We start from the raw sequence: 25,210 nt of genomic DNA on the forward strand, positions 1-25,210 counted from the left end.
ATTTTTTCTAAAAATCACTGGAATTGGTTGAATACTAATTTTAATTTTTTCTAGAACTCGGATTGGTTTTGATTTAGCACGAAATCGTCACGCATACCCTACTGGCACCTCAAACAGAAGTCCAGCAAGTTGAGCCGGTCTGGCAATCCAACGCTCCGGTTCAGCAGTATCTGTATTTAGTTAAAATATGGTGCAAACACATTATTTTAGTTAAAATATGGTGCAAACATATTGCTAAACCCTACTACATTCATAACTATTGCAAACTGCCTTCCTTTTTCTCACTCTTTCCAGTCCCCAAAATAGGGTTTTCCTCAAGACAGAAAGCGAACGGGTTAGAGAGAGAGGGGAAAGAGTTTTATCCACTTCGACGAAAGCTTCCCTTTTATTTCTTGCAGAGAGCAAAGAAAAATGAGGAAGAAGGTCGATGAAAGAATCAGAACTCTAATCGAAAACGGCGTCAAAACCAGACACCGTTCCCTGTTTTTCATCATCGGCGACAAATCCCGTGACCAGGCACTTCCCCCTCTCATTTTTCTCTCCAACTTTCACACACACATATATATATATATATATATATATATATATATATATATGTATGTATGTATGTATGTATGTATTTATACGTGTGTGTATAATATTGTTTCACTAGTTAATTTTGTTATTTGATTGTATAGATTGTGAATCTCCATTACATGCTTAGTAAAGCGGTGGTCAAGTCTAGGCCGAGTGTTCTTTGGTGTTACAAGGATAAACTTGAACTCAGCAGGTAAATTTTGGACTATTTTCTACTGGGTGAATTTACTATTGGCGGCTTTGTACCTTAATCATCATAAAGTGGAGTGAACCTCTCAGTTACTCAGTACTTTTTAATTTTTGGGTTAAAGTTATATGGCATTGGGAAATAATGAAATAATTTTACTCTTGAACTAGTGCTGTAACTATTATTGCTTGATTCATTTGAATTTATTGAACTTTAATATGTCAACTGAATGACCAAAGGCAAATTGAACTTGCATATATTGTGGTGGTGTTTATATTGCTTATTGTTGCCATGAACTACTTTGGAGATCATTTCCAGAAGATAATTTTAAAGTAGTACTAGTGTAAAACAATTATACTCTGTGTTTATGCATACACGTTTGTATGGATTATGTAAAAATGGGTGCAATGATGTTCCCAAAATGCATTTTAGAATCCTAGGAAAATCTTTTTATTTTTTATTTTTTTTTAGTGTCACATACCGAATGACGTTCATCAATTGGCTGCTGGAATTTATCTTGCCTATGGACATATAAATGATACCACTCATTCAACTCAGAAATCAAATTTTAATCCTTATTCCACTATATCTTACTTAAAGTTTCACCACATTCAATAATTGATCAGCCTACGTTGTTGTGTCTCTTCTTTTGAAGTTTCAGCTTAAAGTAGTTTCCCCCCACCCCCTCCTTTTTCTGTAATTCAAAATGTATAGTGTGAACTGTTTTTTTTCTGTCTACCTTTATTGAACAAAAGACTTCCAAGCCAATTGCTTGCTCACTCACAGTTGGTGATTGTGTTTTTGCAGTCACAAGAAAAAACGTGCCAAGCAGGTTAAAAAATTAATGCAGAGGGGACTGCTGGATCCGGAGAAGGTTGATCCTTTTTCGCTTTTTGTTGAAACTGGAGGAATAACATATTGCCTGTACAAAGATTCAGAGAGAATTCTTGGGAATACTTTTGGCATGTGTATACTACAGGTAGATGCCATTTGTCTATTGTGATTAAACTAATTGTGGCATAGCATTTGTTCATACTTTCTGGTTAATGCTGTGATAATTCTGTTTCCTCAAATTTTTATTTATTTATTTATTTTTTTAATTTACTTAGTTTCTTGTTTTCCCCTTTATAGGATTTTGAGGCTTTGACACCAAATCTTCTTGCGAGGACGATTGAAACAGTAGAGGGTGGTGGTTTAATTTTATTGCTGCTCCGTTCTCTGGCCTCACTCACCAGTCTCTGCACCATGGTCATGGTATGAGTCAAATTTTCTAACTGCTATTTTGCTTTACTTTATGGAAATTTTCTGAGGAATTGAGAAATTGTGAAACCTCTTTCTATTTTATTCTTCTTTACTTTATGCTTTATTTTTTCACCCTTTGGTTGATTTTCTGCTATTCCATTTGATATGACTATTAAATTATTAATGTTGCCTCAGTTTCTACTGTTGCTTCCCCTGCAAGATAGATACATATATTACGTAATGACAAGTTACCTTGCAAGAAGTTCTACTTCATCTGAAAGACACCTGCTTCCTATTGCTTAATACTTTCTTTCCATAGATTGTCACTGCTACTGTCAACATTTTCTGCTATTGCGTTTGATATGACTTTTAAATTATTAATGCAAGACAGATGGTGCTATTGCCTCAGCTGCTACTGTTGCTTCCACTGCATAATAAATGCATATATTACATAATTACAAGTTACCTTGTGAATCAACTAGTTCTACTTCATCTGAATGACACCTGCTTTCTATTGCTTGATACCTTATTTCCATAGATGGTTATTGCTAGTCAACGTACTGTCCACTTAGACCACAACACTTCATTCTGTCTTTATGGTCCTCTTTCGATAACAGGTACATCCATCACATCTCAACAAGGAGAGCGTCATCTCCAAAGTGCCAATTTTAGGTGGATCTGGCTAATTCGACTTGAAATCATGCTTTTATTGTTTTTGTGGGCAAATGACATTAACTGAAAGTTAGGATGAATAAGATCCGGTAATTAAATTGTTTGACCTTCCATGGAACATATATTCAACATTGTTCCTTTCGTGTGCACGCACTTAAATCATTTACAATCATTGAAATAGATCATCCGCCCGTATTAACTAAGTAATTTGGCCTTGGAGCAAAACCTGGATCAGTTCATGATGTTTATCAATTGTCTTTCTCCTCTTCTATTACAGTATCGATCTCAAGTTCTCAGAATTTGGCAAAAGTTGAGCCTTACATAGTGTTATTTTTTATTTATTCATGTTAATACCATTGATTTAGGGCTCCGAGATTTGTATTATTTGATTTGTTTTTTTTTTTTTTTTTGTTGATAAATAAGCAATTCATTAAAAGCTTTCAAAAGGGGAACGCGTCCCTACAAACCACAAAAACCTGGGTACCCTAAGGCCCTAGGGAAGCCAAAAACTCAATAGTCTCCTCAGCAGAGGAACATAGTCTACCCGAACCCCAAGAAAAGAGAGAGCTAATAACAGAAGATTTGAGAACAATGACCAAAGATTCCTCTCCTTCAAAATATATTCTATTCCGCTCCCTCCACAAACACCACCAAAGACGAAAGGGGGCCATCCTCCAAAATCCTCGAGCTTGTGGTCCCACCCAACCCCCTCTCTAGGTATCCATCAGACCCCTCGTAGATCTAGGCATGACCAGTAAACTCCAAATAAGCCTAACAAGAGATTCCAACATTCAACCGCTACTGGACAATGCAAAAGATGATGGTCAACAGACTCTCCATTACACTTGCACATGCAACACCAATTCACCGCGATCTGATTTCTCCTTCTCAAATTATCCAGCGTCAATATTTTACCCCACACGACTGTCTAAGCAAAGAATGCCACTTTCAATGGCGCTTTAGTTCGCCACACTGCCTTCCAAGGGAATACCACCCCAGCTGGGTCCAAAAGGCATTCGAAGAAGGAACTCACACTAAACATTCCCTTATAAGAAGGAATCCAAAACAAGAGAATCCCTACCTCCTCCACGGATCACCTGGCTGTACAAAAATACTAAGAAACCTAAGACATCATCCATCTCCCAGTCCTGAAAAGATCACTTAAAAAGCATGTCCTAAACCGGTCTCCCGCCATCAAGGCGATAGCAGTCAGCCACCGAGGCATGCCTATTAGCCGCAATCCTAAACAGTCTAGGGGGAAAGAACATGCTAAAGTGCGATCTCCACACCACAAATCCTCCCAAAACCGAATCTCCGTACCATCATGAATTCTGAATATGATATACTTAGAAAACTCATTCCAGCCCTTCTGAATGGCTTTCCAAACACCAATGCCACCAGGAATAGACACCACAACACCACCCCCCCCCCCCCCACCCAAAAAAAAAAAACCCAAAGCAATACAAGATAACCCTCCTCCACAACCTATCCCGCTCAATACCAAACCTCCACAACCACTCACCTAAAATGGCCAGCAGTCTCCTAATCCCAATTCCTCCGAACTTAACAGGCTTACACACCTGTTCCCAATGAACCAGATGATACTTAAACTCATCCCCCAAACCTCCCCATAAGAAGTTTCTCTGAAGTTTTTCAATACATGCAGCAACCGAGGACGGGATCTGGAAAAGGGATAGAAAATATGTAGGAATGCTCGACAAAGTGCTTTTCAACAAAATAACCCTCCCACCTTTTGATAAATATTGCTTCTTCCACCCCGCAAGCCTCCTCTCCACCCTCTCCACCATCGGATCCCAAGCACCTACAATACTCGAAGAAAACCCCAGAGGCAATCCCAAGTAAGAAATGGTTAAAGAACTAACTCCACAACCAAGAACAGAAACTCCTCAGTATCTTGGACCTCTCCCACTGGAATCAAAGTGCTCTTCCCGCATTCACTTTGAAACCCGAGATTGTCTGAAAACATATCAACACCGACCTCAAATACTATTTGATTTGTATTTTAATCTTCCATTTCTTGATATTTAAAGTAGAAGAGAACCAAACACTTATTTGAGCGTAATACCACTGAGAGAGATGGCGGTGGTTGTTTGGGACATAATAACAGCAACATGGGACTGATGTAGAGAGAAATAGGGAGGAGGGCTGAGAACATGAAGAAAGGAGGGGCAAAGAAAGGGGAGAGGTTTTTGCAATATTTTTTTTTGATAAGTATGATATCATTAAAAGTGCTCAAAAAGGGGAGCGAACCCAACATAATACATTAGACGCCCATGGCAACATTAAAGTTTTAAGCTATCCACAAAATCTAAAAGGTCCCCCATAGATTTACAATTTCGCCCATTAAACAAAAATAACAAGTTTGATAGTATATTGTATTTGAGAGACCAAATAGGAGATTCCTCTCCCTCAACAGATCTCATATTTCTCTCGCGCCACAAGGCCCACCATAAATAAAGGGGAGTGACCCTCCAAGCTTCTCTGACTCGGCTTTCCACTATACCCTCTCCAAGTCTCTAACATGTCTACTGTGGATCCGGAAAACACCCAAACCATACCAAATATCTCTCGCTTCCGCCTTCTAAGGGAAGGAAGAATCTGGGGCATCAATCAGGCTCTGGTAAAAGTACCTAACCTCAAAGACCCCTCTCGGGGAACCCACCCAAATAAGCTCATCCATACCCGCACCCTCCACCACTTGACAATAGATCAAAGCTATAAGAACTTTGTGACCTTCGTAAGCTCCCAATCATGAAATGCTCTACGAAATTGCACATCCCCTAAGTCAACCTCCCATCATTAAGACGATAACAGTCAACAACTAGAACATGCTTGTTTGCAGAGATCCTCAGAGCCGAGGAAATCTACGAGCCAACACAATGTCCCCACACCAACAATCCGTCCAAAACCGGATGCTTTTGGAAAATTCATCCCAACCCTTCCGGATAAACTTCCAAGCACCCACACCAGTCAGAAATCTCACCTCACTAGACACCCACCTTCCTTCTCCCTCCCCAAAACGACAGGTAATGACCCTCTATAATCTGGACCTTTCACCCCCAAACCTCCATAGCCATTTTCCCAACAAAGATCCAACCTCTTGGGACCCAACCCACCCTTCTTTAGAGGGGAGCACACTTTTTTCCCGGTTAACCAAGTGATATTTGAACTCTTCACCCTTACAACCCTATAAAAATCTCCTTTTTTTTTTTTTTTTTTTTTTTTTTTTTGGTTAATTAAGCAAATTCAATAAAAAGCGTTCGAAAGGGGAACAATGCCTTCTCATGCGTTCCTATGGACCCAAAGAAGAAATAAAATCAATTGTCTTCTCCTCCGGGGAGGAACTGCCTTTCGGAACCCCAAAAGCATAAAGATGTAATAAAAGTTGACTTAAGAACCACAATCGAGGATTCCTCTCTTTCAAAGGATCTATTATTTTGCTCCCTCCACAGGCACCACCATATGCACAACGGCGCCATCCTCTAAAACCCATGAGCATGACCTCCCACAAAGCATCCTCTCCAAGCCTCAATTAGTCCTCTCGTAGATCTAGGCATCACCCACGACACCCCAAACATGCCTAACAACAGACACCAACAATCAAAAGCCACAGGACAGTGCAAAAGAAGATTATCCACCGATTCTCCATTATATTTGCACATACAGCACCAGTTAACTATTATTTGTCTACGCGTCCTTATATTCCGTTGGTTTTGGATTATGGGGGTTTGAGAGCTTGAAGATCCCTATTTAGATTCGAGAATATGTGGCTCAGAGCAGATACTTTCATGGAGGGTCCTGGTGGGAGGAGGCTCCGGTGGTTGGCACTAAGAGTTTTGTTCTAGTTGGGAAACTTCGCCTCTTGAAGACTGAGCTCAAAAGATGGTATAAGGAGGTGTTCGGGAACTCAGGATGGAGGAAGAACTGGGCACTTGCTGATATTGCTGAGATTGATCGGTTGGAAGGGGTGGGTGGATTTGTGGATCTTCAGTGTACCCAGAGAGTAGAGAGTCAGGTGGAGATTGCCATTATGGAGGAGATTTCATGGCGACAGAAATTCCGGGCTCTATGGCTCAAATAGGGAGATTGCACTACGAAATTCTTTTATAGGCTCACTAATGCCTATAGGAGGGGCAACCATATTGGGCGGATCTGTGTGGATAGAGTGGTGTGTAGGGAAGAGGACGTGTGTAGGGGGATTGTTTCTTATTATCAGAGGCTCTGCTATGAGATTGTTGGTTGGAGACCCAGGCTCGGTGATTTTCACTTTGATTCAATCTCAGTGTTGGAGAGGGATTGGTTTTCTAAGGAGGAAGTGTTGAAGGTGTTAAAGAGCTGCAATGGTAACAAGTCTCCTGGTCTGGATGGGTTTAGTATGAGATTTTTGCTGGAGAGCTGGGAAGTGGTTAGGAGTGAGGTTATGGGCACTTTTTAGGAGTTTTATTCTCACGGGTGGTTTGAGAAGTCGTTGAACGCTTTTTTCATTGCCCTCATCCCTAAGAAGGGTGGAGTTTCTTATGTTAAGGATTTAGATCAATAAGTCTTGTCGGTATAAGCTTATTGCTAAAGTCCTTGATTTGAGAATGAGGGAGGTGTTAGATGGGGTTGTTTTAGTGTCTCAACTTTTGTTGGTGGTCGATAGATTCTTGACTCCGTTCTTATTGCCAGTGAGTGTGATGATTCTAGGCTGAGCAGTGATGAACCATGAGTTTTGTTCAAACCTGATATCGAGAAGGCGTATGATGATGTTAGTTGGAGCTTTTTGTTGTATCTGCATGGGAGGTTGGGTTTTGGAGAGAGATGGTGGAGGTGGATTGAGGATTGTATTTCCTCAGTTAGATTCTTTGTTCTGGTGAATGGATCTCCTACGGGTTTCTTTGGTAGCTCTTGGGGTTTGAGACAGGGCGATCCTCTATCTTCGTTTTTATTCCTTATTATTATGGAGGCTCTCAGTACGCTGTTGGGAAGGACAGTGGATCTGGGTGTTATCAGGGGCTTTAGGGTCGGTAGAGACTTAGGTCATTAGATGGAGATCTCCCATTTACTGTTTGCGGATGATACCTTGGTTTTTTGTGATGCTGATGTGTCTCGGTTGAGATATTTGAGGTGTGTCCTGGTTTGTTTCCAGGCAGTTTCTGGTTTGAAAATTAATGTAGGAAAGAGCATGCTTGTCTTTGTAGGAGAGGTTCAGGACACAGCATCTCTTGCTGCAGTACTTGGGTGTGGGGTGGGCTCTTTTCCTATCTCCTATTTGGGTTTGCCGTTGGGTGCTTCGTCAAGGAGGGTGGGAGGTTGGGATCTCGTGATTGAGCGATTTGAAAGGAGATTAGTTAGTTAGAAGAAGCAATATCTTTCGAAGGGCGGGAAGGTTACTCTTTTGAAGAGTACGCTGTTGAGCCTCCCTACGTACTTTCTCTCCCCTTTTCAGGTTTCTGCCTCGGTAATTGAAAGGATGGATAGACTTTAACGGAACTTCCTTTGGGGTGGACGAGGGGAGGATTTCAAGTATCATCTTGTTTGTTGGGATCAAGTGTGCTAGCCAATTCCGTTGAGAGGTCTGGGCATTAGGAGGTTGGCCCTTTTCAACAGGGCTCTTCTGGGAACGTGGCTGTGGAGATTCATAAGTGAGCGCCATTGTCTTCGGAGGAAGGTTGTTGTGCGCCGCTATGGGGAGGAGGGAGGCGGGTGGTCCTCTGCTCCGTTCAGATTCGCTGGAGGTGTGGGTGTTTGGAAATTCATTCGTAAGGGATGGAATGAATTTTCTAAGCATATTAGATTCAGAGTACGGGATGGTAGGGGAGTTCGGTTCTGGGAGGATTTATGGTGTGGTGATCGCCTGTTGGCTCGTTCCTTTCCCAGACTTTTTCGGATTGCTATGGATAGACATGCTTTGGTGGCCGACTGTTATCGGCTCGATAACGATAGGTTCGCGTGGGATTTGCTTTTTCGACGTTCCTTTCAGGATTGAGAGTTGGATGAGGTTGCAAGTTTGTTGGAGCTATTGTACAGACAGGAGATAGATGGTAGTGGCATTGACTCTCTGGTTTGGGTGCCTAACTCTCAGGGGAGATTCGAGGTTCGTTCCCTATTCCGTTGTCTCTCTGATTTTCATGGTTCTAATTTCCCTTGGAAGACAATATGGCGTTCCAAGGCTCCCCGCAAAGTGACCATCTTTGTTTAGACTGTTGTTTGGGGCAAAATTTTGACCCGAGATAATTTGAGAAAGAGAAGACAAGATTATTGTCAATTGGTGTTGTTTGTGCAAGAGGAGTGGTGAGTCTGTGGATCACCTTCTTTTGCATTGCCTTGTTGCTCACAACTGTTGGAGCCTTATCTTTGGCCTTTTTGGAGTCCATTGGGTTATGCCTCAGTCCTCGAGGGGTTTGATTGACGCTTGGCGAGGCTGTAGTGTGGGAGCCCACACCCGTGAGTGTTGGAGGGTGGTTCCCTTTGTGTTTGGTGGTGCTTATGGAAGGAGCGGAATAGAAGATCTTTTGAAGGGGAGGAATCTTCTTTAGGGGCTTTAAAGTTTTATATTATTAGCTCTCTTTTTAGTTGGGTTTTGCGGAGAAATTGTGTACCCCATTGATGAGTTTATTGATTTTTTGGGTTCAGTGGGTCCTTAGGACCTTGTCTCTGGCTTCGGGCTCTGTATGGCTCTTGGGATGTGTTTCTTGTTTAAACACTTTCTAATACATTTTACTTATAAAAAAAATACAATATAGATAGAAAATAAGCCTAAGTGACTTGAGCAAGGATTTCTTTAGAAGAAAGAACTGCAACACCGAGGACAGATAATCAAAGGAATCTTCCAACTTTAGAAATAGATCTAGATACTCCCCTGTGAAGTCTATAATTTCTCTCATGCCAAATACCCCACAACACAACCACAAACATCATCTTGGAAAGTTTGGAGGATTTGAAATTGTGAACACCAGGCTGTGAGCTGATTATATTAGGATTCTAATATTTCATAATTTGATTCTTAATATCCCCTTTTATATGTACATAAATGTTTTGGAAATAGAGGATTGGCAAGGAGGACATTTGTATGGGAGTTTCCTCTTATAATCAGAGTTTGTTCATGGAGATAGAGGATTGGCATCCTTTGCTCATTTTGATTCTAATTCTAAGTTGGACGAAATCGTTCTGTAAAGGCCGTTCTCTGAAGAGGAAGTTTTTAGAGCCTTGAAGAGTTGCAACGAGAATAAAGCCCCAGGTTCGGATGGGTTCTCTATGAGATTTCTCCTTAACAGTTGAGGGGGGAGGTTATGGGCACTTTCTCTGCTTTTCACTTACGGGCATTTTGAAAAGAGTCTGAATGCGACGTTTATTGCCCTCATTCCAAAGATGGGGGGAGTGTCGGACGTCAAGGATTTTAGACCTATCAATTTGGTAAGGAGCATTTATAAGTTGATTGCTAAGGTTCTGGCTTTGAGATTGAGGGAGGTGTTGGACAATGTCATTTCAGATTCTTAGAATGCTATTGTAGGAGGCTGTTGTATTCTTGATTCTGTCCTTATAGCTGGCGAGTGCGTGGATTCTAGGCTCAATTCTGGGGCGCCTGGTGTTCTATGCAAATTGGATATTGAGAAGGCTTATGACCATGTTAGTTGGAGTTTCCTAATCTAACCTTTTGGAGAGGATGTTTGATGGATAATGCCCCTTGACTCAAAAAAACTTTTGAAAAAAATTACCTTAATATTCAAGGGCATTGTTAGTTCTAAGATGATGGTATAACCTCCTCATCTTCAAAGAAGAGGGGAGGGGTTCGAGCTCGGGCGTGGGCAAAAAAGAGTGTGTGTGTTTGCTTTACCATCCAAAAAAAAAAAAAACAAAAAAAAGTAATTTTACATCAAACTGATTTTGAATTTCAGCATAAAAGGATTGAAAAACAGAGAACACCTGAGATCTACTTTTATATAAACCCAAGTTAAACGTGAATAATCATCAGTACATGACACAAAATAACGAGCACCAAATAAACCAGTAGTACGAGCTGGTCCCCAAACATCCGAACGTACTAACTCGAAAGGTTTCATACTCTTATTATCAAAATGAGACTTAAAAGTAGCCCGACGATGTTTTCTTAGATCGCAAGTAGTACAATTAAACTTAGAAAAATCAACTAAAGAAGGGACCAAGGCGCAAGGCTCGAAGACTATTTGAAGAGGGATGTCTATGGCGGCAATGCCACTGATAAGTTGAAGATGAGGTGGAATATAGAGCTGTCGGAGCAGGAGTTGGCTAGAAGTAGTAAAGTCTATCCTTCTCAAACCACCAATCATTTTCTTCGTCTTGGGATCCTAAAATAGACAACGGGAAGGGGAAAATTAACTGAGCAATTTAAATTTGATATGATTTTGCGAACTCACAGCAAATTAAATGAAAATTGAGGGATATATAAAACTGATGAAAAAGTGAGACTCGAAGTGCGGAAGGTACCAATTCAATGAACATGTGATTTGGTACCATTCGCTATAGTAACGACCAATGGTGAGAAAATATGAGAAATATCAGAAAGAAGAGATGAGTTACTTGTCATGTGATCAAATGCCCCTGAATCAATGATCCAAGGTGCAGAAGATGAAGCATGGAGACGGGTATTACCTGAAGTAACAGTAGTAGCGGTGGAGGAGGAGGGCTGATTTGCACGCTCACGCTTTACTAGAGAATCATACTCAGCTTTGGAGAGAACTACTTGTTCATTCGCAAGAGTGGGAGTATTCTCCGCTTGAACTGAAAGTCTGATTAGCCCAAGTTGGCTTGCCATGAAGAGCCCAGCAGAAGTTAACAGAGATTTTTTCATTCACAATGAGTACACTTCTTGCTGCCGCGACCCCCTTTGCCGTCACGAGTACCATAGCTTGGGTTGGAAGGACCTCTGCCCCCTCGTCCACCACCGAAAGTATCATGTTGCTCAGTAGGAACAACAAGAGCAGAGTGGGTTTCTTTCTCAATCACAGGGGCATGAATAGATGCTCTTCAAACTCGAGCAAAAGTCTCACTAGTTGTGGGTGTCTCCTTGCCAGACAAAATCTACAAACTGATTGGAGCGAGTTTCGGTTTAAGTCCAGATAGAAATTTTGCCACCTGATACTCCTCCCCGTGCCTTTTCTTTTGTTCTACGTTTGTAGTCAATGGTTGGTAGATATTCAATTCTTCCCACGTACCATTCAGTTCCGAGTAATAATCTTCAATAGAATGATCTCCCTGATGGAGATTAATGTCCTGGTACAACTGATAAATACAAGAAATATTCTTCTCTGAAGAATATTCATTTTCCCAGATATCCTTGGCAGATTTTAGGAAAGAAACATTGTTAAAGATCTCAGGCTCAATTTGAGCATCATCTTTCTCCTAAGCCTTAATAATCTTTTCATCAGTGGTGGGTTTGGTTGATTGAAGATAGGGAACACCTCTACGGCTTGAGACCATTGAAGGTAGTTCGAGCCTTTTAGTTTGGTGCTAATGATTGACCCAAGAAGATGAGAGTCCTTGGTATCCATAATGAGGGCTGCTGAATAAATGAGATATAGTAACGAGAGGGAGTCAAGATGAGAAAACCAAGATCAAGTCGAGATGAATCTGTGAGAAATTGTCGAGGAGAGAGCAGAGAGAGATTGCCGAGACGAGAACCGAGATCACTGAGGAGAGATCGCCGAGAAAAGATTGCCGAGAGAAAGCCAAGATGGAATCAAGATTGGATTACTTTTGGGTTCTTTGGGTCCATAGGACTCTCCCTTTCTCTTTTTTTGGTTTTTGTACAGCTCTTGGGACGTGTTCCCCTTTTGAATGCTTTCTAATACATTTTTACTTATCCAAAACCAAAAAAAAGATTGGATTATGAATAAGACTATAAAAAAAAAGAAAAAAAAAAATTAAAGAGGGATCGATTTACGCTCTGATACCATGTTGAAAGAGAGAATATATGAAAACGTATATCTTATTGAGTGAATAATACAATAATAAAACAGTGTTTATATAGGAGAAGCTACAGGAATAGGTGAGTGGAGAACAAGTAAACCCTATACATGGTAATGCTATATATGGTAATGAGGGGTAGGTGAAGGCGGTTACAGAATACAGAAAATACTAATAAACCCTAATATACAATGTAATCTAACTGTACACGTGTGACAACTCTACAATACTATACAACATTTATATAGACATCACGCCTTGTTATATTCAACTATTGAATAAGGGATTTGTAGAATTGTAATAAATTTTAAAATCTATCCATAGAGTAACTTAACTTAGAAGATGGTACTATGTGAATATCATTAAGATTATTATATATGTATAATGTACCCGATATAAAGATTATTATATTATGTATAATGTACTCGATATAAATGCAAAAGTACCATTTCATGCTTGAAGTGTGGTGACTATTTGGTATACTGTCAATCTTTCTTAACTGAATTTTTTTGGCACTTTGATTTCCAAGGTTGTCTAATGTGATTGCTCTTAAATGTGTCTTATATAAGATTTGTATTGATGTGTATAGAATGTGCCGGTCAAGTATCTGGGATATGTCGGCAAACCTCCTAGATGCATGCTTAGCAGAAAAAGGAAGTCTCCTAGATGTTTCTGCTAAGTGTCCACTGTCCAAAAAAATGATATTTTTTTTTCTTTTGTAAAATTAGAGACACGTCCGCGAAGTGTTGGATATGCATTCAAGAATATTCATGTGGTGGCGGTGCCTGACACGTGTCTAACATGGACATGACACTTTCATAGAAGTGTTCGTTCTTCTTAGACTGGCCAATTGATTTAGTGTTTTGACAACCATGTTAGCAGCAGAGATTGCCTTGCAGCCCTTTTAGATGATAGTTTAAAGTGTAAAAACATCCCAAGGCTGCTGGATGTTTGATAAATGTTTTTTTTTTTTTTTTTTTTTTTTTTTTTTTTTTTTTTTTTTTTTCTGTAATTTTGTTTTTAGTTTGAATCGTTGCTTTCAATACTTATGGAAGGTTTGTTAAATACAGGATGTTCATGAGAGGTTTCGTACCGAATCTCATACCAAGGCTGCTGGACGCTTTAATGAACGTTTTTTATTATCACTTGCATCATGCAAAGCATGTGTAGTAATGGATGACGAGCTGAATATTCTACCAATTTCTTCTCATATGAAGTCGATTACCGCTGTTCCAGTTAGGGAGGTAACCTTCTGCTTCCATGAACTTCTTATTGGTTTGAGTACTTCATGATATAGAATTGTTTTGAAGTGGTATGTGCCAATTGTACCTTGAATGCAAAATTTAAGTGTTTGTGTGATGCTTTAATGAAAATGCTTAATGGAAAGGTTGTCGGCTTAATATGTTCTTAGGCTATGTTTTGTTTGATTTTTCTTGGTTGATGTATTTACTAAACTGATTAATTAAAGGATTTGGAGGGGCTTTCCGAAGCAGAGCGGGATCTGAAGATTCTGAAAGAACAACTAAATGATGATTTTCCAGTTGGTCCTCTTCTTAGGAAGTGTTGTACAATGGACCAGGTATCAGTTGTGTGTTTCATCTTTGTCGAATTCAAATTGCCTGTCAGGTTAAATGGTGGTTTTATAGCTTAGCTTCTTGTTTAATTTTTTGAATAGGGAAAAGCTGTCATTACATTTCTTGATGCAATTTTGGACAAGACACTTCGTACCACAGTTGCTTTGCTTGCTTCTCGAGGACGGGGGAAGTCCGCTGCACTTGGTCTAGCAATTGCTGGAGCTATTGCTGCAGGGTAATGCACTTGAAGATATTTAGTTTGTTAAAATTCTATCTATTTTCATTTCTTTCCATATAAACCCTCTTTAATGACTGATTCGAAAATATATCTTTGCAGGTATTCGAATATCTTTGTAACTGCACCGAGCCCTGAGAATTTGAAGACTTTGTTTGAGTTTATATGTAAGGGATTTGATGCACTTGAATATAAGGTATGGTTGTTTCCATCCATTCGGATGAGGTACAATATCTTTTGATTAATCTCTTGTCTAATCATAATCCTAACAGAGTTTAAAAGGCGCCAAGAGGGGAGCGCTCTCAAAAGAATACACAAGACGCCAAAGGCGACAACTTTAGCTTTAAGCTATCCCCAAAATCCAAAAAATATCCCATAGATCTACAATTATGCCCATGAACCCAAAAAAAAAAAGAAAGGAAACAATATATATTGTATTTGAGAGACCAAATAGGACTCTCTTCACCCTTGAAGGGTTTCCCATTCCTCTCGCACCACAAATCTTACCATAAACAAAAGGGAGTGACCCTCCAAACATCCCTGACTCAACTCTCCACTAGACACCCTATCCAAGCCTCAATCAAATCCACTGTGGATCTTAGGAACCCCTAAGACATGCCAAACCCGATAAAAAACATAGCCCAAACGTAACAAGACATTGGGTAGTGCAGAAGAAGGTGATTCACGGTTTCCTCTGTCTTGTTACACATACAACACCAGTTAACCACAATCTGTTGTCTCCTCCAAGAGTAAGAATACTTCTGTGAGCCACACACCACACAAAGAATGCCACCTTTAATGGGGCTTTCGACATCCAAATCGCCTTCCACGGAAAGGGAGGGCCTAAGATCTCCGAAAGGTTGTGATTAAATGCTCTAACCTCAAACACACCTCTCGAAGTGCCCACCCGCACCATCTCATCCAATCTCGCCCTCTCCACCACCTAGCTAAAAAGCAAGGCTAAGAACTCAGTAACCTCCGTGAGCTCCCAATCACGAAACTCTCTACGAAAATGCACATCCCAAGTCAACCTTCTGCTATCAAGCTGATAACATTCAGTAACCCGAGCAAGTCTACTCGAAGAGATCCTGAACAGCCGAGTAAACCTACGAGACAAAATAAAGTCCCCACACCAGCGATCCTCCCAAAACCTGACGTGACTCCCACTCCGAACTTTGAACCTGATACGTTTGGAAAACACATCCCACCCTTTCCGGATAAGCTTCTAAGTGCCCGTACCCACTAGAGCTCTCACTTCCCTAGACAACCACCCACCATCGCCCTCCCCATGCCAGCAAGCAATGATTCTCCTCCATAAGCGAGGCCTCTCCTTTTCGAATGCCCAAGCCCCCCTTATGAAGAGGGGAGCACACCTCCCAGTTCACCAAAAGGTATCTGGACTCATCAACTATGCCACCGCACTAGAAATTCCTCTGGATTTCATCTAATCTCTGAATAATAGCCTTCGACATCGGGAATAAAGACATGTAATAGGTTGGAATGTTTTAAAGGGTGCTCTTCATTGGGGTAATCTTCCCCCCTTTCGAAAGGTACTGCTTCTTCCACCCTACAAGTCTCCTCTCGAATGGCTCGACCACGGGGTCCCAAATTGAAGTCCTCCTCGACACAACTCCCAAAGGGAGTCCTAAATAAGAAATTAGGAGAGCACTTACACCACACCCAACAACATCTCCCAAGTCCTAAATCCTTCGATTGCCTCGACTAGGTACAACTCACTCTTCCCGATATTGGTCTTCAGCCTCGAAACGATTTGAAAACAGGCCAGAACATATCTCAAGAACCTCAATTGATCCACCTTAGCATCACAGAAAACTATAGCGTCATCCGCAAACAACAAATGAGATATAATGAGCTGATTAGGATTGTTTCCCACGAAGAACTCTAGAATAGAAGGCAACTCTTCCGCACTCATCAATTTGCTGAAAGCCTCCATGACAATGATAAACAAGGACGGGGAGAGAGTATCACCCTGGCGTAATCCTTGAGAGCTAGCGAAGAAGCAAGATGGGGAGCCATTCACTAATACTCTGAACCGTGCAGTCAAGATGCATTGATAGATCCACTTTCTCCATCTACGACCCAGTGTTGTTAAAGGTGCGTCTAGGCTCCAGGCTCTTACATGCGCAACACTTGCACTTGTTGTGTGCCCAAGTGCGCCTTTGACAACATTTGCGCTTTCTATATGAAATATGAATATGCTTTAATAGTAATTTAATTTTTTCCATTGTGCGCCTCGCCTCACGCCTAGGCTCTAAAGGACCTTTAGCGACTTAGTGCGCCTTGGGCCTTTGATAACGCTGGTAGGAGTGTAGGACCAAACCCCATCCTTTCCAGCATATACATCAAGAAGTTCCAACAAACATGATTATAAGCCTTCTCGATATCCAGCTTGCAAATAATCCCCGGAATACCACTTCTAGCTTTGGCCTCACACTCACTAGCAACCAACACTGAATTCAAAATACGAGGGATGCCAAGTATAGCATTTCGGGACTCCAAAGTCACCTCATCAGAACTCTTTTCAAATGGATAGCTAAGACTTTAGCGAGGATCTTGTACACTGCTCCCACCAGACTAATCGGTCTAAAGTCATTAGCCTCTACAACACCACCCTTCTTTGGGATAAGGGTAATGAAGGAAGCATTGAGACTCCATGCCCATTAGAATGAAAAGAACTCAAGGCACCCAACACCTCTGGCTTCACCACCTTCCAATTTTGTTGGAAGAAAGCCAATGAAAAACCTTACCCGCCTGGGGCTTTGTCACCATCACAGCTCCTCAAAGCCTCCAACACCTCCTCCTCCTCAAATGGCTGCTCAAGCCAGTCCCTATCCTCAATGGAGATCCCCGAGAACTAGCACATCGAGCAACGGCCTTTAGCTAACAGTCTTTGTGAAGAGCTTCTGAAAAAAATCCACAAAACCGGTCCGGACATCCTCTTCCCTTGACACCATGATCCCATCAACATAAGTCCTCCCAATAAGGTTACCTCTTGTACGTGCATTTGCCAGGCGATGAAAGAACTTCATGTTTGGATCACTCTTTCAACCAAAGCGATCTAGATTTCTGCTGCCACGAGATTTCCTCCATCACAACAATGTCGCCAAACACAGCCTTGCATTCCTACCTCCGGCTCACCTCCAAATCACTAAGGCCTCCCTCCTTGTCCAATTCTGAAATTTCAAGAACAAATCTGTTTTTGCACCACTCCAGATTACCAAGCACTTCCTTGTTCCAAGTCTTGATGTCTCCTTTCAACAACCTAAGCCTTTTTTTTTTTTTTCAACCTAAGCTTTGACACTAAGATGAAGCTCAGACTGCCCCTAACCTCATAATGAGACCACCAATCTTGAACCCTTGCTTTGAAATTGTCCACTCGAAGCCACATATTCTCAAATCGGAAAGGGATTCTCCCACTCTTAACCCCTACGCAATCAAGAAGAATAGGAATATGATCCGAAGCTGCTCACTTGAGGCACATTTGGAAACTTTTCCTCAAATTTGCCTTAAATCAAGAACCCATCCAAGCGAGGAAGAGTAGGTGACTCTCGTCCGCTTGTCCATCTGAACTGACGGCCCTCCATCGGAATGTCAATAAGATGATAAGCATCAATGAAATCCGAGAACTCTGCCTTTGCTGGAGTCCATCTCCCTCCTGTAGATCTCTCACTTTGCGCCCTCACCAGATTGAAGTCCCCTCCTAACACCGCTGGACCGACCACCTTCTCCTAGCAAACAACTTCTCCCACAACCCCCTCCTCTCCACATCTCCCGAAAAAACCCAAAGTGAACCGTCTTCCTCCAAAGAGAATAAAAGAGCAATAGAGGACCTCCCTTTCCACACGTCAAGCTTCAAAACCAATCTCTTGGTCACAAAGAACCACAATACCCCCGGGGGTCCTCTCTGCATCAATCACCTCCCAATCCACAAATCTGCCCCCCCAAAAGACTTTTCAAAACACTGTCCGTTGGGCATGCCATCTCGGATTCTTGCAAGCACACCACTTGCGCTTTCCTTTTGCGAATCAAAGCCTTCACCACCTTCCTCTTGTCCTGGTCGTTCAGGCCTCGAGCTTTCCAACTATTTTGAGCTTCATAGACAAACAATCTCTTTCCCCCCTCCCTTCCTTCCTTCCTTCTTTCTTCTTCTCACTTCCTCCTCCGTTTCTATCCTCACAGTTAACATAGGAAATAAGATTTTTGAGCTCCCTCTCCCCCTTCCAGTAAGGAGCCTTCTTATGTCTCACCACAGCCGACTCGTCGTCAACTGCTTGGAACATCTCATGAACATTGTTTTCATTGCCTGCACTTGACAGACCCAACAAATTACCTGCCCCTTCAATACAACCCATGAACCACTCCCCATCTGCTCCTGCCATGTGAAGGGCTTTTTGCGTTCCCGGACCGCAGCCAAAGGGATATCAATCCCTACAGTGTCAGTGCCCTCCCAAACTGGCGGTTGAATTTCAACATCCCCAGCAAACTCAACAACAGACAAAGCCTCACCTTTACTGGTCTGCAGGTCAACCATCTCCCTCTCCCCGGAACAAAAAGGTCCTCTGTCCTCAAAAGCATCACCGGCCTCTTGTAAAACTGACTCTTCAAATTTTTCCCTGAAGCCAGCAGACTGAAGTTGCAGTTCTGCATGAAGAGCATCCGCAGATGCTTTCCCAATGTGTATCTTGGTTCCGCTACCATTGCACAAAACCACACTCCCATCATCCTTGCCACTCTACAGAATTTTCATCTAATCACACTTTGTTGCAGCAGACTCACCATTGTAATTAGAGAAAACCCCTGTATGGCTAGAGTTAACAGACAATTTCTTGCTATCTTCCTCCGAACAGCCTTCGGAGACCGACAATTTCTTGCTATCTCCCTCCGAATAACCTTTGGATTCCATTTCAAATACAGGCAAAAGTCTCCTACTCTCCGGCAACAAACCCCCACCAAACTCCTCGTTAGAACTCCTCAACACCCACAAGAGGGAGGAGAAGTAGAGTGTAGACATGTCTGAGAGATTGAGACAGAGCACATACCCGGATGATTAGGAGAGACAGATTATTTCACCCATTTCCGTTTTGTCTGCGGGACCATCTTCTGCTTTTAGCCCGGAGAGGTTGAGCATTTGAGTGGTGCATCGACTTAGTCCCAACCTGTGTTTGAACCCCAGTCGTCTTTTCACTGCTTCGATGGAGTTGCATCGCTCTGTTTCTCAAATCTGGAGGTTCATGAGCAGTATCAGTGCAACAATCAATCCCAGAAAGCGGCCCAAAAGAATTACTTAGGAAAGGCCCAACAGACTGGTCCTCCAAGAGACTTGATTGATGTCCACTGGGCTTAACATAATCATTGTGCTTTCTTTCCAGTCTTGAAAACCCCAAGAGCCCAGAGGCATGAGCTGCTGGCCCAAATAGTGCTTATTTTTCACATTAGGTTTGAACAAGGTTGATGCACTGTTTATTTATTTATTTATTTTGTTTGGAAAATTGAGAGAGCTACACTAATCTGTGTACTTGGGTTTTCGTTCCATAAACATGAAATTATAAATGGTGTAATTTCATAATTGCCATTATTCATGATCTTTTATCTTGTAATTTGAATAATTACTGTACCTTGTCTTAATCACTCTGCTTTTGTATGCAGGAGCACTTGGATTATGATGTGGTGAAAAGTACCAATCCAGAGTTCAAGAAAGCAACTGTGCGTATAAATATTTACAAACAGCACAGACAAACAATTCAGGTTAGTAATATGAAGACATGTTTTTCCTTTAACATATATTGTTTTAGGAACTATGAGAATTTTATTATGTGGGATGTGATGACTTCTGTATATCATGATTATCATGATGTTGCATAGTTTTCTGGCGTTGTGCGTACTTGCAGCTATTTTTTTTGATTTTGATTGATATGATATAAGTTCTGTTTTATACAAGTACCTCTAGATTTTTACCTATACATTAATTATGTGACATCATTTCTTAGTTCTTAATCATGTTTATCATAATGCTGCACAGTTTTCTGGCTGTGTGCATATTTCTGTTACGATTAAGATTTTGTTCGTCATTTCTCATTTATATAAGCACTTTCGGATTAAATCAGTTCTTTCTTAATGCTGGAAAAGCAATGGGTTTCATTGTGCCATGTTTGAGTTACTGTACCCTATAAAAGGAGATGCTCAACTCAATTAATCCTTATTTTGACAGTAATTAGCTAGAATATTTCAATTCTCTTTTATACCAGGAAAATGAGGGCAAGGATTAATATAGGATATGCAAATAGTGCGGCTTAGGTTCGCTTGATAGTTGATTATTGAGTATTGACATTGCCAGAGTTATATATGAACACAATCAATAGTTTTTTTTTTAGCACGGCCTTCAGGTGAAGTAATTGATCAACATTATTGTGGTCAGGGACTGTTTGGGGAATGCTCCATTTCATTGAACCGGTAGATTCTTAACAGCTTTTTATTGGGTTGAATTTTATTTTGATGGTCGCTCTTTTGGAAACTGGTGTTGTAGGAGTCCATGGCTTTTGGGGTCATGATGGCAATCCCATAAATAATTTGTGTAACTTTTTGGCTTTAGTAAAAGTGAAAGTGATGACACTAAATTGTTATGTGGAAAACCCTAGAAATGGAAATTCCACGGAATTTTTGGTCCTAGGCATGAACAATCCACTGTACAGAAAGATTTACAACCCTGGGTATACAATTTCTACCCATCACCCAACAAAAAAGAATGCTAACTGTAAGAAATTTCAAAGCCCCAATACGAGATTCCTCTTCATCAAAGGATCTTTTATTCCGCTCCTTCCATAAGCACCACCAAATGCAAAAGGGTGCCACCCTCCAAAAATCACAGCGTGGGATCCCACAGGACATCCTCTCCAAGCATCAATCAAACCTCTCGAAGAATGAGGCATGTTATCCCCTAGGATCACCTTGTTACCTTTCTCAAACAGTGTTGCTGACAAGCATCAAACTTTTTATCCAACAAAGTTGGCTTTCATTGGTTGTTCTTTTGTTCTTTGATCTTCAGAAAACTTGGTTGATTCATGGTAGATAAACTTTATGCTATGTTCAGTTGCTTGGAATTTGTGCTTTCGAATTGGAATTGGAGAAAATTTAGTTCGTGCAACCAAACCGCATTAATGGACTCTGTGTTGATTTACTTGATGGTAAATGAGATTTTTTGGTGTGCTATATGGATTGAATGTAATGGAGTATTTTTTACTATGTGTAGTAACTTTTTATCTTATGTCCACTTAATTGAATGCGGCCTCTATTTTGGTGTAAAATACAGAGATATTGTCAAGGATGAAATCAATTTATGGTGATCTAATTAGTAGTAGAACTTGAAAGTTTTCTTTGAGACTGGAAAATATTAAAATGGACTATAATGAATGATATAGAGTCACAATGTCGTTTTTTTTTTTTTAAATAAGTAAGAGTGTATTAAAAAGCTTTCAAATAGAGAACACATCCCATAAAAACTACACAAGGCCAAAAAAAGGCCACTCAACTCTCAAAAAGTCTAAAAAATCAACTCTCTCCCCCATGGATTTACAATTTCTCCCTGTGACCCAACAAAAAAGTGAACAATTAATAGAGAACTTTAGGACCCCCATTGGGGTCTCCTTGCCGTCAAAGGATCTCCTATTCCTTTCTGTTGATAAACACCGCCAAACACACAAAGGTGTTACCCTCCAAAAGTCTTGGGCTTCGGCATCCACTCTACAACCTCTCCAAGCCTTAATCAAACCCCTGGGGACCTAGGCACAACCCACTGGACCCCAAACAAACCCAATAGTAAGCCCCAACTGTCTTGGGCCACAAGAGAGTGCAGCAGAAGATGATCAATCGTCTCCTCATCTCTCTTGCACATACAACACCAATTAACAACAATCTGTCTCCTCCTTCTCAGGTTGTCCAGAGTTAGAATCTTCCACAGATCAACCATCCATGCAAAAAAGCAGTTCATTGTAATGCACACAACCTTAATCTGTTTATTGCCATATTTACTAATTTTACCATTCAAGTGTAATGATGTGTTAATACAGGTCACTTGGAAATGACATTACAAGAGCTTGGATATACACACACACACACACACACACACGCACATTTTAACATACCGTTAATTTGGATTCGATCTTATTGATTCTGCAGTTTCGTCTCTTTTTGAATAACACTTGAGCTCTGATTTGTTCTTTCTCCCTCTCTCTTTCCACTTATTTTTTTTCATATATAGTTTTCATTTTTTTAACATTCTTTATAAAATAAATTTCCAACAAATACCGTTTTGTGTATATTAAACAACTCATCTGCTTTCATCTCCTCACCCCCTGCTGTAAGCTGTTAGAATAACTTGCATTTGCAAAAACAAAAATTAAGTTGTGGCTTTCAGTTAAGGGATGTCTTTTTAGTTCACATTGTTAATCTACTTTGAAAAACGTTATAATCGAACCGTCTTTCGCCTCTCAGATTTTACCTTTATACGCATGATGGGTTAAAAATTCATAATCTGAATAATCTCATTCACTGGGGCCTTAGGTAAAGCTTTTGTGCAAACCACGTGTTCATTGACATGACTCTAGCCTCACGTGCTGGAGACTTCAACTCCGGTGACCTTCTTTGCTCTTTCTTCTGGTGTGACGTTCCTTTTTTTTGCTGCTTGTGTCTCTCATGAGATCGTTTTTGGAGGTTGCAAGATTACCTAGAATCTCGCAAGGAGGCACTGTGACGGCTGCCAATCCTTTTCGAGGCCCTTCAATTTATCTGGATGAAGATTCTATTGGGAGGCGAAGGGATGTCTGAGGTCTTGTTTGGTGGGAAAGTTTGACAAAGACCTTGGTGATAAGGATCAGATTGCTGAGTGGGCAGGCTGTGCTTGGCCTATCTCCAGTGGAGTCGGAGTTTCGCCACTTCCAGACTCTCTTTTCCTTTTTTGGCTTCCTTCACATGAAGAGGCTTTTCAGGTTCTGAGAGAGGGATAATGGGATTGGGGAGATGCCACATTACGTGTGGATATTTGGTGTTTTAGAATTGGGTGTTTTGGTGTTCTCATGGAGAACGGATTGAAAAGGGTGTTGCTCTACAGTCTTCCCCTTCATCTTTGGTGCCGCTCATTGTTTGTGACTGTTGGAGATTTGTGTGGAGGATTTGTGTTTGTGGAAGCAGATGAGACGAGAGATGCTGAGATTATTCATCTCACTGTGCGTGATGGTGGTGTTTGTCCATGATGAACGTCTTTGCTACAAGGTTTCTGTGCGGGAGGAAAAGCTTTCAGAGCTTGTTCCAACGATGGAGAGTTTGGATGGTGGGGATGGATTGCTTCTGTTAAGAGAGCTACAGGTTCACCTGGCGTTGAAAGGCTTTCATTGGCCCAAATTTAAAAGGCTGGAGCCAAAGGGTGATGTGTTGGATGAGGAGTTTGGGACTCCGCTGGCTAGCAATCCATTCCCCTCTTCTGCTTTCGATGATTGGGAGGGCTTTTCGGGTTCTTCTCTGGATGTGGGGAGTTGGGAATGGTTCCGCAGGAAGGAATTGAGCTGGAAGAAGGTATGTTTGTTCCGTTGGCTGCCGTGGGACCGGAGGGGGAGTGTATGGGAGGTGCTGTTGTTGAGGGAGCTGAAGGTAAGGAGGCAGCGTGGGTGAGGGATAAGGGTGTGGAGGTGGGTTCTCTCATGGGAGTGACTTTTGAGGGAAAGGTGGATGAGGCGATGGGTATGTTTCAGGATGTTCTCAATTTTCAGCAAAAGGAAGGTGTGGTAAGTTGGGGAAGGATTGTCTGTTTTAGGTGGGAGGGAGGTGCAGATTCCCACTTCCTATGTTACTTATGAAAGGAAGAATAGGGGGTCAAGGGAGAGGGGTAGAGGGGGGAGGCAAGGGAAAGAAAATTCAATTGTTTCCCTATGAAGCTACGAATCTTATCATGGAATGTCTGAGGTCTCAATGACCCGGAGAAAAGGATGGTGGTGAAGTTGGCTGTTCGTAAATGGAGAGGTCATGTGGTGTGTTTGCAAGAAACCAAGATTGCCTTGATGTCGGATATGATTGCTACAAACCTATGGGGTGGGAGATTTGTGGAATGGAGGGCCTTGGATGCTATTGGCTCTTCAGGTGGCATCCTTGTTATGTGGGATAATAGATGGGTTTCTAAAGTGGACTCTTTAGGTAGGGAGGTTCTTAGTATCGTGCATACTCTCTTTGGTGGAGGATGGTTTCTAGTGGGTTTTTTTCTGGTGTCTATGGCCGTACGGAGGACGCTGTACACCATTTACTGTGGGAGAAGCGGGGGGATGTCAGAAGGAGACGGTCGTTGTTGTGGTATGTGGGAGGAGACTTCAATGTTGTTCGTTCTCCTTTTGAGAGATCGACGGGGGGTAGGTGGACTTCGGAGATGGAGCTTTTCTCGGGGTTCATTGATGACTTTCAATTGCTTGATCTGCCCTTGGAGGGAGGACCCTTTACTTGGTTTAGTGGCCGTTATCCTCCCACTCTCTCTCGGTTGGATAGATTCGTCATTTCTGGAGATTGGGAGGAGAAGTTTCTAGATGTGATTCAAGCTTCTTTGGCGCGTCCTATCTTTGACCATATTTCGTTGGTGTTGGATTGTGGTGGGCTGCGTTGTAGAAGATCCCCTTTCAGATTCGAGAATATGTGGCTTCGTGCAGAGGGCTTTCTAGATAAGGTCCGGTCTTGGTGGGAGGGGTATGGGGTGGTTGGCACTCCAAGTCATGCCCTTGCAGGTAA

General features: G+C 41.6%; 1 protein-coding gene across 1 annotated transcript in view; it reads left to right on the forward strand.

Annotated features, from left to right (window-relative positions):
- Positions 1-215: 215 nt before the first annotated feature.
- LOC132267311 (RNA cytidine acetyltransferase 1-like) overlaps positions 216-25,210 on the forward strand; it is a 70,513-nt gene continuing 45,518 nt past the window's right edge. Inside the window, exons 1-9 of the mRNA XM_059768452.1 lie at positions 216-516; positions 678-769; positions 1,571-1,742; positions 1,895-2,017; positions 13,693-13,866; positions 14,091-14,201; positions 14,298-14,431; positions 14,534-14,627; positions 20,099-20,197. Coding sequence (XP_059624435.1) covers positions 412-516; positions 678-769; positions 1,571-1,742; positions 1,895-2,017; positions 13,693-13,866; positions 14,091-14,201; positions 14,298-14,431; positions 14,534-14,627; positions 20,099-20,197 — 1,104 coding nt within the window. The 5' untranslated portion in view covers positions 216-411. The remainder of the gene's footprint in view (positions 517-677; positions 770-1,570; positions 1,743-1,894; positions 2,018-13,692; positions 13,867-14,090; positions 14,202-14,297; positions 14,432-14,533; positions 14,628-20,098; positions 20,198-25,210) is intronic.

This window comes from Cornus florida, unplaced genomic scaffold (assembly GCF_030987335.1).
Source record: "Cornus florida cultivar Cherokee Brave unplaced genomic scaffold, ASM3098733v1 CherokeeBrave_3.0.0_Hap2_Chr07, whole genome shotgun sequence".
Taxonomy (NCBI): Eukaryota; Viridiplantae; Streptophyta; class Magnoliopsida; order Cornales; family Cornaceae; genus Cornus; species Cornus florida.